We start from the raw sequence: 11,966 nt of genomic DNA on the forward strand, positions 1-11,966 counted from the left end.
GGCTGTTTTATAGAGGAGAAGGAATTAGGTGGGGCTAGTATAAACAAAGAGTCCATTGGAGGAAACCAGGAGTTTGAAGTGTAGTGACTTTTAAAAAATTTTATTTTTAATTGACGGATAATTGTGTTACAGTATTGTGTTGGTTTCTACCAAACATCAACATGAATCAGCCACAGGTTTACCCATGTCCCCTCCCACTTGAACATCCCTCCCACCTCCTTCCCATTCCACCCCTCTAGGTTATTACCGAGCCCCCCCGGCTTGAGTTCCTTGGCTGATTTTCAGTCTCTCATTGACTAGGTTGTTGCCTGGGGAGGAGAAATTCGTCCCCCAGCTGGGTTGTAAGGTAATAGCCTGCTTCCTGTTGAAGATGCAAAGATACTTGTTTTCTTACTGGATCAGCAGTTGACCTTGAGTGTATTAGCTTGAGCACACTCCCTTCTGGCCTCCCCACTTCATCTTATTTATTTATTTATTTTTTTTTTAAGGGACTGGTGGGATGGCAACACTTTATTAGGCTGGGCCAGCCAGGAAGCAAAGGGGACTGAGCCGATGCATGCCCAGCATCTGTGGGGGATGGGCTCCAGGGCCCAACCCTTGTCTCGGTGCTCCCCACTCAGGGCTGCACCTTAGGTCTGGAAGTGTTCGTGGGCCCGCTGGTATGTGAGCAGTCTCACGGACATGGTGTCCACGGGCCACCTCTCGCCCCGGCTGCTGGGTGATCTCCACGGTGTGGTCATCAGCCAGCTGCAAGGAGGCCAGCATGGAGCGACACACTTCAAAAGCAGGCTGGCCTGCCAGCAGCTTTGCAAAAGGATGCCAGTGGTTGAGTGAGCTGAACCTCGAGACCACCTGGTCCCCATAGGTGTGGATGTCAAAGGGCACGTGCTCCTCCTGCTCCTGGAGCAGGCTCTGGATGGTGTCCTCCCAGTCCCGGACGTGCTGTTTCAGCTCTGTCTCCTGGATGAGCTCCTGCTTCGAGGTGGTGACGAAGAGCTCCAGGTTCTTTTGCACCAGCTCTTCACAGCGCAGGGACACTGGCATGGCTGCCGCTTCCGTGGCTGCATCTTCCCCGGGCTCTGGGTACCCCTCAGACTCTAGGAAGTCACCTGCTGCTCTCGGGTCTTCGGCGGAGTCCTTCTGGCAGTCTTCCTCCACAGGCGACCGAGGTGGAGCCTTTGGAGGTGGTGCTGCTCAGCCGCCTTCCTTCTCTGCAGCTTCTGGAGTGTCTCCAGCTGCTCCCTCACATGCTTCCAGCACAGAACCTCCATGGCTGTGAAGGAAGGGCCCTTTCGCCAGGGCCTCCTGCTGTCGGCGTGGTCAGCATAGGCGGCCGGGTACCACTGGTGGAAGTCCTGCAGCTTGACGGCACCCTTCCTCTAAGCTTCTGTCCTGGTGCCTCCTCCACACGGGGGGAACGAAGTAGGGCCTCCCTTTCCTGAAGGGCTCAGAATCCAGGGAGTCGAAGGGCTCCAGGCCCTGCCAGGGGCCTGCGGTCTCCTTCAGCCAGGATGCAGGCTCCAAGGCCTCCTTCTAGTCCCGGAGAGAGCAGCAGTCGGCTCTGGGCTCCTGGGCTTGATGGGGACCTCAGGGGTGAGGCCTCAGCGGGCTCCGCCGGCCGCTCTGCATTCTCTTCGCTTCTTCCGCACCCCCGCTTCTGGGCGCCGGGCCCTCTGGAGAGGCGCCTGGCTCCTGGGAGATGCTGAGCACCCGGCCGGGACTCCCACACGCAGAGACTTCCATGGGCTGCTCCTCAACCCTACCAGGCTCCTGCTGGTTCCTTGGCGGCAGTGCCTCCATGAGGGACCCTCCCACCGGCTCCAACAAGAGCGTTATTGTTGGGGAGGGATTCATCCTAAAATCCTCGCCCTGCCGGCTGTGCAGGGGGCTACTATTCATCTCGTCGGGGGCTACCGGGGCATCGGGCAGGAGGCGGATGGGGGTCCCACTGGGGAGCTGGTCACCCCTGAGAGCCGCGTTAACACAGGAGTCAGAGAGGTCGTCCACCGAAGGGAACTTATGCGCCGCCTCCTGGGGGGCCCTAGAGCTGATCTCCCCAAGGGTCCCGTCTTCCGGCTCAGAGAAGGGCTGTTTGGCCCGCTTCTTGTCAGAGAGGAAGTCGAGAGCCTGGTGGACCGGGGAGGAAAGGTAGTCCGCCTTCCGACTGTAGATACAAGCAGAGCCCCGCATCAACTGTGCCGTCTCAGTGAAGTTCACTGTGGTTTGGCCTTTGTCAAAAGAAAGGCAGATCTGGTCCAGCTCCTCGAGTTATTCGCCCAGCTGGGCCGCCACGTCCACCTCCCAGTTTCTGCTGAGGTAGCGGGTGGGTGGCGGGAGGTGGGCGAAGAAGCGCCCCAATGCCCTCTATGTTCGGGAGGGGCCGGATCAGCCCGGGACCGCAGCGCCGGCTTCTTGGAGAGGGGCCAGTGTGCTCAGCGCCCCACTAGTTCTGGAGCCGTTTTCCTCCACTCCATTTTAAATGAAGTTTCTCTTTATTAGTTCACAGAACAGCTTCTGACACAGGGGACTATGCTCTTCTTAAAACATTCTCGTCATTGACTTTCAGGACACACACACATCACCACCGTGATTACGTTATCAAAAGCTCGGCCTCCCAGTACACCAATGCTGAATCAAATCCTGGAAACAGAGTTTGGGGAGAAGCAAAAAAGGGTAGATAGCTTTATTTCTTTACCAGGCAAAGCGAGACAGACTAGACTTCTGCCTCGAAAAACTGTGTCTTAACCCTGGAGAACTTCCTGAGGGGGCTGAACAGGAGTTCAAAAGGTGGGGGGGGTCTCTGACAAGATTAGGACCTGAGCATGGTTTGTGTGTGGGTGTGTTAGTTGCTAAGGCTCCTCTGTCCATGGGATTCTCCAGGCAAGAATGAATACTGGAGTGGGTCGTCATGCCCTTCTCCAGGGGATTTCCCAACCCAGGGATCGAACCTGGGTCCCCTGCATTGCAGGCAGATTCTTTACCGTCTGAGCCCCCAGGGAAGCCCTTAATCTTGTCTCATGAGGTGGCCTCCTAATCTTAATAAGTTTGTCTGATCCCTTTAATCTCAAGTCAGGTGATTTCTTGATCTTCTCTGTGCTCACTTCTCTCCTAAAGGCCAGCCCAACCTCTTTCAAGGGCACTAGTGGACTGTCTTTTTCCAAAGGTTCAGGCAGAGCCTCCAAGCCAGGCTTTAACAATACGTGAACCGTGAACTTCCAGATGTTCAAGCTGGTTTTAGAAAAGGCAGAGGAACCAGAGATCAAATTGCCAACATCCGCTGGATCATCGAAAAAGCAAGAGAGTTCCGAAAAACATCTATTTCTGCTTCATTGACTATGCCAAAGCCTTTGACTGTGTGGATCACAATAAACTGTGGAAAATTCTGAAAGAGATGGGAAAACCAGACCACCTGACCTGCCTCCTGAGAAATCTGTACACAGGTCAGGAAGCAAGTTAGAACTGGACATGGAACAACAGACTGGTTCCAAATAGGAAAAGGAATACATCAAGGCTGTATATTGTCACCATGCTTATTTAACTTATATGCAGAGTACATCATGAGAAACGCTGGACTGGAGGGAGCACAAGCTGGAATCAAGATTGCTGGGAGAAAAATCAATAACCTCAGATATGCAGATGACACCACCCTTATGGCAGAAAGTGAAGAACTAAAGAGCCTCTTGGTTTTTCCTTTGATGAATTGTCTGGCATGGGGGAGATAGCAAGTATGATTCCACACCTAGATGATATCTGGACATTTTATTATTGTTTTTTTAATTTATTGGAATGTAATTGCATTACAATGTTGTGTTAGTTTCTCCTGCTTCAGCTATATGTATCCATGTGCCCCTCCCTCTTGAGCATCCCTCCCAGCCTCCCTCCCACACATGCTCATCACAGAGCTCCACTGAGCTCCCAGTGGCATACAACCTCTCCTTTCCCCGTGAGTTCACAAGTCCATTCTCTTGTCTGCATCTTTATTCCTGTCCTGCAAATAGGTTCATCAGTATCATTTTTCTAGAATCCATATTGCATTAATATACGCTATTTTTCTCTTCCATTTTAAAAAATACGCAGATTCCACTTCGCCAAAGAGGCTAATGACTTACATTTAATGACTTCAAATTATGTGTGTGTGTTTATGTATATATAAACTTAGTCTAAGAAATAAAAATGACCTTTCAATGTTCCCAGCTATTCAAAAGTAAATTACTTTTATTTGTAATATAGAGAAAACATGATTGCTAGTTTGGGGTATTTAATAACTTAGTAAATTGAATTATTTGTGGTTTTCCTCAAATAACATAATTTCATATTAGCATTACTGTAGAGCGCTCAGTCTCTAAGTCATGTCCTCCTCTTTGTGACCCCATGAACTGCATCCCGCAGGCTCCTCCTGTCGATGGGATTTTCCAGGCAAGGATACTGGATACCTGGACATTTTAAACTAAGAATTATTATTTTTTGCCCTGTAGCATTCCAGCCCTATTGCTTTGAAGGGCACTCAAATAGAGACTGGATTTCAAAATTGATTGTTAAAATTATAATAAAAGCATTTTGGGCTGAAAGCCGGTGTATTTGTTATTTGCAGGAGCCAGATGCTTGACCTAAAAACTATGTCTTTTTTTTTTTTAAGGTTTACTTTGCATATGAAGATTCAGGGCGTAGACCACGGACCACGAAGTTAAGAATAGCATATATCATACTAAAAAAAAAATACCTTCTCACTATAAGGAGACAAATTACTGGACTAGAGGGAGGAAGGATTCAGAGAGAAAAGGAGAGAAGGGAACTTGTGAAAACCAATGACGGTAGGGTGGGCTGAGGGGGAGGAACTGCTGGCTCTGCCTCAGTTTAGTTCCGTTCAGTCGCTCGGTCAGTCGAGTGGGACTCTTTGCGACCCCATGAACTGCAGCACGCCAGGCCTCTCTGTCCATCACTACCTTCCGGAGTTTACTCAAACTCATGCCCATCGAGTCGGTGATGCCATCCAACTATCTCAACACCGAATATTGGAAACATAAGCAAGTCGGGAGTAATGTTAAGTGTGGCCATTCTAAAATGGAAAAAAATGTAAAGGAAAAAAAAATGCAAAAAAAAAAAAAAATGCTCTAAGAGGGTAAAGCTGGGGCCGTGGAGAAATGCACTTCTCCTTTCCGTCCAGCTAGGCGTTACTGTTTGTAAATTTAAGGAAATACGGAGACAGAAGTTCCTAGTGCAGCGTTTGATATTGACCAAAAATCCACCCAGGAGGAAGCAGTACTGCCTGGGTTGAACTGCGGAAACCAAACCCAAATCTGCGGGGTCAGGGTGGTTTCAAAGACTGGGCTCCACAGGGCAACATCGAACTGGATAAAAGTTATCATTGATCTTTAATAGCACAATTTAAGCGAATATGCACCTGCACATTCCTAAATGCCCGGAGACCCGAACGGCTTCAAAATGCCTCGCTTATCTATACTCGAAACGGCGCTGGTTGCTGTTTTCTTATAAGCAAAAGATGAAAGCGAGCTTTATTTTGGCCCTGCTCGAAACCAGCGTCCTGGGGCTGAGACGCCAGACCTCGCGTTGGGACAGCAACTCGAGTCCGCGGGGACGCGCGCCAGACGCGAGGACTCCGCCGGCCCCGCCCGGCCGCTCCGCATTCCCAGCAGCCCTCGGCCGCCCCCAGGAGCGGCGGGCCAGGCGCGAGAGCGAGGAAGCCGGAGCGCGCGGCGTCACAAAGCCGAACCGGAACGGGGAGGCGGGCGCCGAGGTCGAAGGTACCCCAGGCGAACCCACATGCGAACCGCCCTCTTGGGGCGGGAGGCGCGCGCCCACCTGCCCTCGCTCCGCCTCCCATCCCCCGCTGCCGCCAGGGCCGCAGCGTCGCGGCAGCTCGCGCGCCGCAGAGCGTCCTGGGAGAGCCGGCTCGCGCCGGAAGGACGCGCGGGCGTTCGGCGGCGACGAGGTTATAAAAGGGAAGGAGCCGGCGGCGGGCGGAAGTGGGCGGTTCAGCTGCTCCCGGCGCTGTTGTTTGGTGTTTGGGCCTCAGGAGGGGCGTACTCTGGAGGGCTGCCGGTGCAGGCCGCAGTGACAGGGCCGCTCGCCCCGTGCCCCCCGCCTGCCTCCCGGCTGAGTCCGCTCCCGGCCTCCGCGACCCGCAGGCCCAACATGGCGCAGGAGGTGTCGGAATACCTGAGCCAGAACCCGCGGGTGGCTGCCTGGGTGGAGGCGCTGCGCTGCGACGGCGAGACCGAGAAACACTGGCGCCACCGCCGAGAGTTCCTGCTCCGCAACGCCGGGGACCTGGCTCCCGCCGGCGGCTCTGCCCCCGCTCCCCGGGAGGAGGCTGCCGACGCCGAGAGCGGGACCCGCAAGCGGCAGCTGCAGCAGCTCATCTCCTTTTCCATGGCCTGGGCCAACCACGTCTTCCTCGGGTGCCGGTGAGTGAGCCCGCGTCCCTGAGCAGCTCTCCCGAGGCCCGGAGCCCTCTGCCGGGAGGGGGAGTGGTGAAGCGCGGGAATTCGCGGGACCTGCTGCCCTCTAAGGGCGAGAAGGGCGTCTCTTGGCCGAAGCCGACACGATTGACGGTCTGGAGGTGCCCCCGTAGCGTGCGGAGCTGCCATTGGTGTCGTTGGCGATGAGCTGACACCGCTTTTGGGGGGAGAGTGACACTAAATCTAAATTAGGTTTGTAAGAAAGGGCCCCGCCTCCCAGACCCTCGGCGTTTGTGTGTGAAGTTCCAGGAAACCGAAAGTTCCTGGCGGTTGGTTCAGTTTCTTGATTACTACCAGGAAATGCAGTTCCTGTGGCCTGCAGTTTTTGTACCCTAGAGGTGGCAGCGGAGCAAAAACACTTTCTGAAGCGTCTCTCCCTTCTTGTTACAGGTACCCTCAAAAAGTTATGGATAAAATACTTAGTATGGCTGAAGGCATCAAAGTGACAGATGCTCCAATCCATACCACAAGAGACGAACTGGTTGCCAAGGTGAAGAAAAGAGGGATATCGAGTAGCAATGGTTAGCAGATCATAGATGTGAACATACATAGGAGTTTAGAACTTAAGTTTGATGTAATTAGGAATTACCATTATTACTAATTTTTTAATGAGTTATTTTTATAATGTTATTAATCAAGTTGGAATGTTAAATTATGTGTTTATGTGCTTTAGGCTTTGAATTTGATAGTTTCCTTTGCCTTGAGATTTCGAAGTGTCAAATGTTGCCTATGCTGTTAATTTTTTAATGTTAGAAATTATGATGTTCTTCAACGCTGTTTTAAGAGTTAATGAAGTTATTCCACACTTTATAAAGAATCTACAAATCCTGAAGTAATTTCACCTTAACTTGTGCCTTTGTTTTAATATGTGTATCTGTCTTGTACATTTTGAGCTGATATGTGTGTGTGAAGTAGACTTACATATCTGCTTTCCTTTTTTTCAGAAGGGGTAGAAGAGCCAGCCAAAAAACGATCCATAGAAGGGAAAAACAATTCTGCAGTTGAGCAAGATCGTCTGAAAATTCCTGCTAAAACATCAGCTCAGCAGGACAGCAGCTCAGCCTGTTTGGGTTCCTCTTCTAAATCAGAGAGTGGTGGGAACTCAGCTCGGAGCTCCAGCACCCCGAGTCAGAACAGCAGCGCCACAAGTGACGGAGAGCGCGCAGTTGCCAGCCAGAGCAGCGGCAGCACTGCCTCTCAGGTGACAACGGTAGGGTCTGGAAAAGCTTCTGAACCAGAAGTTCCAGATAAACATAGTTCAGCATCATATGTTTCTTCATTGTTGAAATCCAGTGTGAATAGTCATGTAACCCAGTCCACTGATTCCAGACAACAAAGCGGATCGCCAAAAAAGAGTGCTTTGGAAGGCTCGTCCGCCTCAGCCTCTCAAAGCGTCTCAGAGATTGAGGTACCCTTGTTGGGCTCCTCAGGAAGCTCAGAAGTAGAGTTGCCACTGTTGTCTTCTAAACCTAGTTCAGAGACAGCTTCCACCGGGTTAACTTCTAAAGCCAGTTCAGAGGCAAGTGTTTCATCATCGATTTCTAAAAACAGTTCATCATCAGGCACATCTTCACTCACCCCCAAGAGCAGCACCTCAGTGAACACAATGCTGACTTCCAAAAGTGCTTCGCAGGTAGCTGCGTCACTGTTAGCTTCCAAGAACAGCTCCCAGACCAGCGGCTCTCTGGTCTCCAAAAACACTGCCATAGCAAGTGTGTCCCAGCTGGCTTCCAAGAGTAGTTCTCAGACCAGCACGGCACAGCTGCCTTCCAAAAGTACTTCACAGTCTAGTGAAAGTTCTGTCAAGTTCTCTTGTTGCAAGTTAACCAACGAAGATGTGAAACAGAAACAACCTTTTTTCAATAGACTGTATAAAACAGTGGCATGGAAGTTGGTGGCTGTCGGTGGCTTTAGTCCCAACGTGAATCATGGCGAGCTCTTAAACGCAGCTATTGAGGCTCTGAAAGCCACACTGGATGTGTTTTTTGTCCCACTAAAAGAACTGGCAGATCTGCCTCAAAACAAGAGTTCTCAAGAAAGTATTGTTTGTGAATTGAGATGTAAGTCTGTGTATTTGGGCACTGGCTGTGGAAAAAGCAAAGAAAATGCTAAAGCAGTTGCATCAAGAGAAGCCTTGAAGTTATTTCTCAAGAAAAAGGTAGTGGTAAAAATATGTAAAAGGAAATACAGAGGCAGTGAAATAGAAGACTTAGTACTCCTCGATGAAGAATCAAGGCCTGTAAACTTGCCTCCAGCATTAAAACATCCTCAAGAATTACTGTAATATGTCCAAAATATCACTGTGTACATTATCTGGTATTTGAAGAGAAAAACTGGCTTACTTTTGTATATGAAACACAAGCTTTCACAAATTTTGTATTGCTTTTTTCCAGTTTTGCAGAAAATTTACATTCTAGTTCTCTTCACACAGTGGAAGTTGTAAATAATTTGTGAATGACAGTATACATTAAAAGGTTTATGCATTAACGGCATACCAGTATGCTGTTTTATTTGCTGAAGAAAATACTGTCTTCTATTTTTAATGACACATTAGGTACGATGTGTAGTTCTGTAGTCTTGAAATTTTTGTACTACTTTGAATTTGGTGAAAAATGTATAAGTTGTCTACCATGCTTTTTTTTTCTAGCTGAATAAACTTTCACATCAAAGAAAAGGGGACCATAGTATTTGAATGTCTGAAAGTCCGTGAAGCTTAAGGTTTTAAGAATGTTGCCTATGATACTGAACATGTCTGTTAAAGAATAAAAGAGAAAATAGTTGCCTGAGACTATTTTTATGAGAAGTTGTAAGCATTTTTTAGATATAAAGCAGTGTAAAATACTTGTTAATTTTATTCTGAAGTTGTTTGAAATTCACCATGATTTTGACCTCTGCAGATTCTTTAAGTGGGTTAATTTATGTTTTGAGGTAAACTACAATTTACCCTTTTTCTTAAAGACATAAATGTGGGTTTCTATATTAAGCATATTTTGTGACTACTATAATTAATGGATTGATTTGTTTAGATATTAAATGCTTTAAGCTATTTTACCTTTTCAAGAATTTGTGGTTTTTTTGTTTTTTTTCATTCCCAAAGTCAGAACCAATTCTTGCAAATAGGCTTCCTGTTACTAGTCATTGTAAGTTACAGCTGGCTAATTTTTCACAGCTTGATAGAGTTTTCTATGGGTAGTAAGGTTAACAGTTTGCAAATCTAGAAGCAGAACCAGGTGTTTTATTTTTGTTTACAAATCTCAGAAAAACACTGGGCAGGCAGTAGAAAAGCTAAGCTCAGCTCTTTAATGAGCCTATTCAATTGAATTACGTTTGTTGGTAATGAAATGAAGTCCTACTTCTGTGTCCTAGGTGATTCAGGCGGGATTACTTTCTGGCCGCCTTCTGGCTTTCTAAAACTGCTGCACTTTGACCACTGATGTGATAATGTACTGAGAAAAATCAGGACATGACCTTTTACCTGGCAGTTGTGTTGGAATAGGAAAATTGGACATAAATAGTAAAATATAAGTATGCAGAAGTTATTTCTATTTTATATTTTAGAAATAATAGAAGACTACATATGCTTGAAATAATCATTTTTATTTCACTAGATAACTTTAAAATGATTCATTTTTGAGCATGTTAAATTGGATACTAAAGTTTAAAATCCATATTCTGTGAATGGGTTGCCTTTATATATTGTGAGGAGCAGAAACATGAGTGTTGTGAAAGCAGTTTTAATTACCTGTTTCCTCAGCTTGTAATTTGTGGGTCGGTGATTACAAGAATAAATTTCTGTAATGTACCTAAATTAGATGGTTTAATAATTGCCTAAATTGGCTAAATTTCAAGTTAATATAAAAGCTATTGAAAAGGTTTTAAATTACAGTAAACTTTTTGTATGGTAGAACTGGAGGAAGCTGCTTAGTGTAAAAACATCTAATTTATAAACACTTGCTATCACTTTATTAAAATTTAAAGAATCCCTGGTTTAAAAGAAATGCATATTTTACAGTTTTTCATAATACCATAGAGCAGAAGAAAAGAAGCTTTGGAATCTTATTCTTAAGATAGAATCTTGGCTCTGCCTCTTTAAGCAGGCATGTAACTGGGAATTCAACCTTTTAACTTCATCTGTAAAATAGACAAGCTGCCTCAGAACTGAGGGAATCAAGGTAATACATGCAAAGTGCACCATAACTGAGGAATTGTATGTGTGTGCTCATTTTCTCAGAATCTAATGAGTAGCTTTTAACATTTGGCCCATTTTCAGATGAAGAAACTGAAACAAAGTAATTTGATCAAAGATCAAATTCAAGACCCTATCTGATTCCAGAGTCCAAGCTCTCACTGTTTTATTGCTTAAGGATCTTTCTCACTTCTCTAAAGGCTAACATTTCTGAAAATTCCTCAGACTGGTTTCCTACTAGTTTTAAGTGACCACATCATTCCAAAGGCTCCTTTCCTTGAACTGAGTCACTTTAGGAGCCCTAATGTTTGTACTGCTTCTCCTTAGTACTTGCATGTCTTGAATATTCTTAACTAGGGAATTGTCCTGTGTTGGTGCAGTTGAAGTTTGCTAATAATAATTTGCAATCAAGTTTACTGAATAAAATGAGACACTGAGATGGGAAATTCTGGTTTTTCTTCTAAATCTGAGATAAAATGATGTCCTAAAACTAATTTCCCTTAATGGTGCTAAAGTCCAGGAATTTTTTTTTTTAATGATAAAGTTGACTTTAAAAAAATAGTATTGTTACGAGTTTTTAACCCAAATTTTGGGGGCCTTCCACTGCTGCCATTGGCTGAAAGAACTGTCATGAGGATATCCTAATTCTAAGACTTTTGATACATTATCAAAAGCATGCTCCATTTTAAATTAGATATAAAAGGGTCATCCATTTTCCTTGCCAAGTACACCTTTCCTTGGTACAGATTTCTCCTTTCTCTTTGATTTCCTGAGTAATGGCAATGAGAAGGTAACCAAAGCAAGCAGTGGCTGGGAACCAGGTCAGGCTTCCATCTTGGGTTGTTTAAGAGGAATTTGTCGATTTCTGTCTTAAAAAAGGGTGCCATCTATTGACTCATTTCCTAGATGCTGGCAAATCGATGGGTATCTGTTTAAGCATGACTTAAAAGAAATTTGTGTGGTTGATGATTAAAGGAATTCTTTGTAGCTTTCTGCTATTTAAACAAATAGATAAAGGTAAGGTTGTCAAGCCACTAATGCTGCTACTCCCTCTCTGCAAAAGAAAATGGATAGAAACTTCAGTGAATGTAGCTTAGTTGCCATTCAGCTAGAACCATTCCTTTCTCCATTTCTTCCCTTATTACCAGCTTTACTCTCCACTTTTTTGTTTTTTTCTTTAAAAAGATGACTGGAGAAAGATCATTGTCTTAAAATACTAATTTCTAAATTTCTCTTTATTCCTTTGTGGTTTATACAGCAAGAAAAATACTGTACTTGGTGGACAAGGTCCCAGACAAAAT

At 46.2% G+C, this 11,966-nt stretch overlaps 1 protein-coding gene and 1 pseudogene across 2 annotated transcripts; one reads left to right on the forward strand and one right to left on the reverse strand.

Moving 5' to 3' along the window:
* Positions 1-265: 265 nt before the first annotated feature.
* LOC136176371 (condensin-2 complex subunit H2 pseudogene) lies at positions 266-5,645 on the reverse strand (annotated as a pseudogene).
* CDKN2AIP (CDKN2A interacting protein) lies at positions 5,641-9,542 on the forward strand. 2 transcript variants are annotated; one of them, XM_065947264.1, is made up of 3 exons: positions 5,641-6,425; positions 6,870-6,969; positions 7,424-7,566. In XM_065947264.1, exons 1-3 carry the CDS (start codon positions 5,782-5,784, stop codon positions 7,430-7,432), a joined length of 753 nt encoding a protein of 250 aa, XP_065803336.1. In that variant the 5' UTR covers positions 5,641-5,781; the 3' UTR covers positions 7,433-7,566. The 2 variants fall into 2 exon arrangements, with proteins under 2 accessions (XP_065803336.1, XP_065803334.1); XM_065947262.1 differs by having other exon boundaries at positions 5,664-6,425; positions 6,870-7,000; positions 7,424-9,542.
* The last annotated feature ends 2,424 nt before the right edge of the window (positions 9,543-11,966 follow it).

This window comes from Muntiacus reevesi, chromosome 10 (genome assembly GCF_963930625.1).
Source record: "Muntiacus reevesi chromosome 10, mMunRee1.1, whole genome shotgun sequence".
In the NCBI taxonomy this organism is placed as follows: domain Eukaryota; kingdom Metazoa; phylum Chordata; class Mammalia; order Artiodactyla; family Cervidae; genus Muntiacus; species Muntiacus reevesi.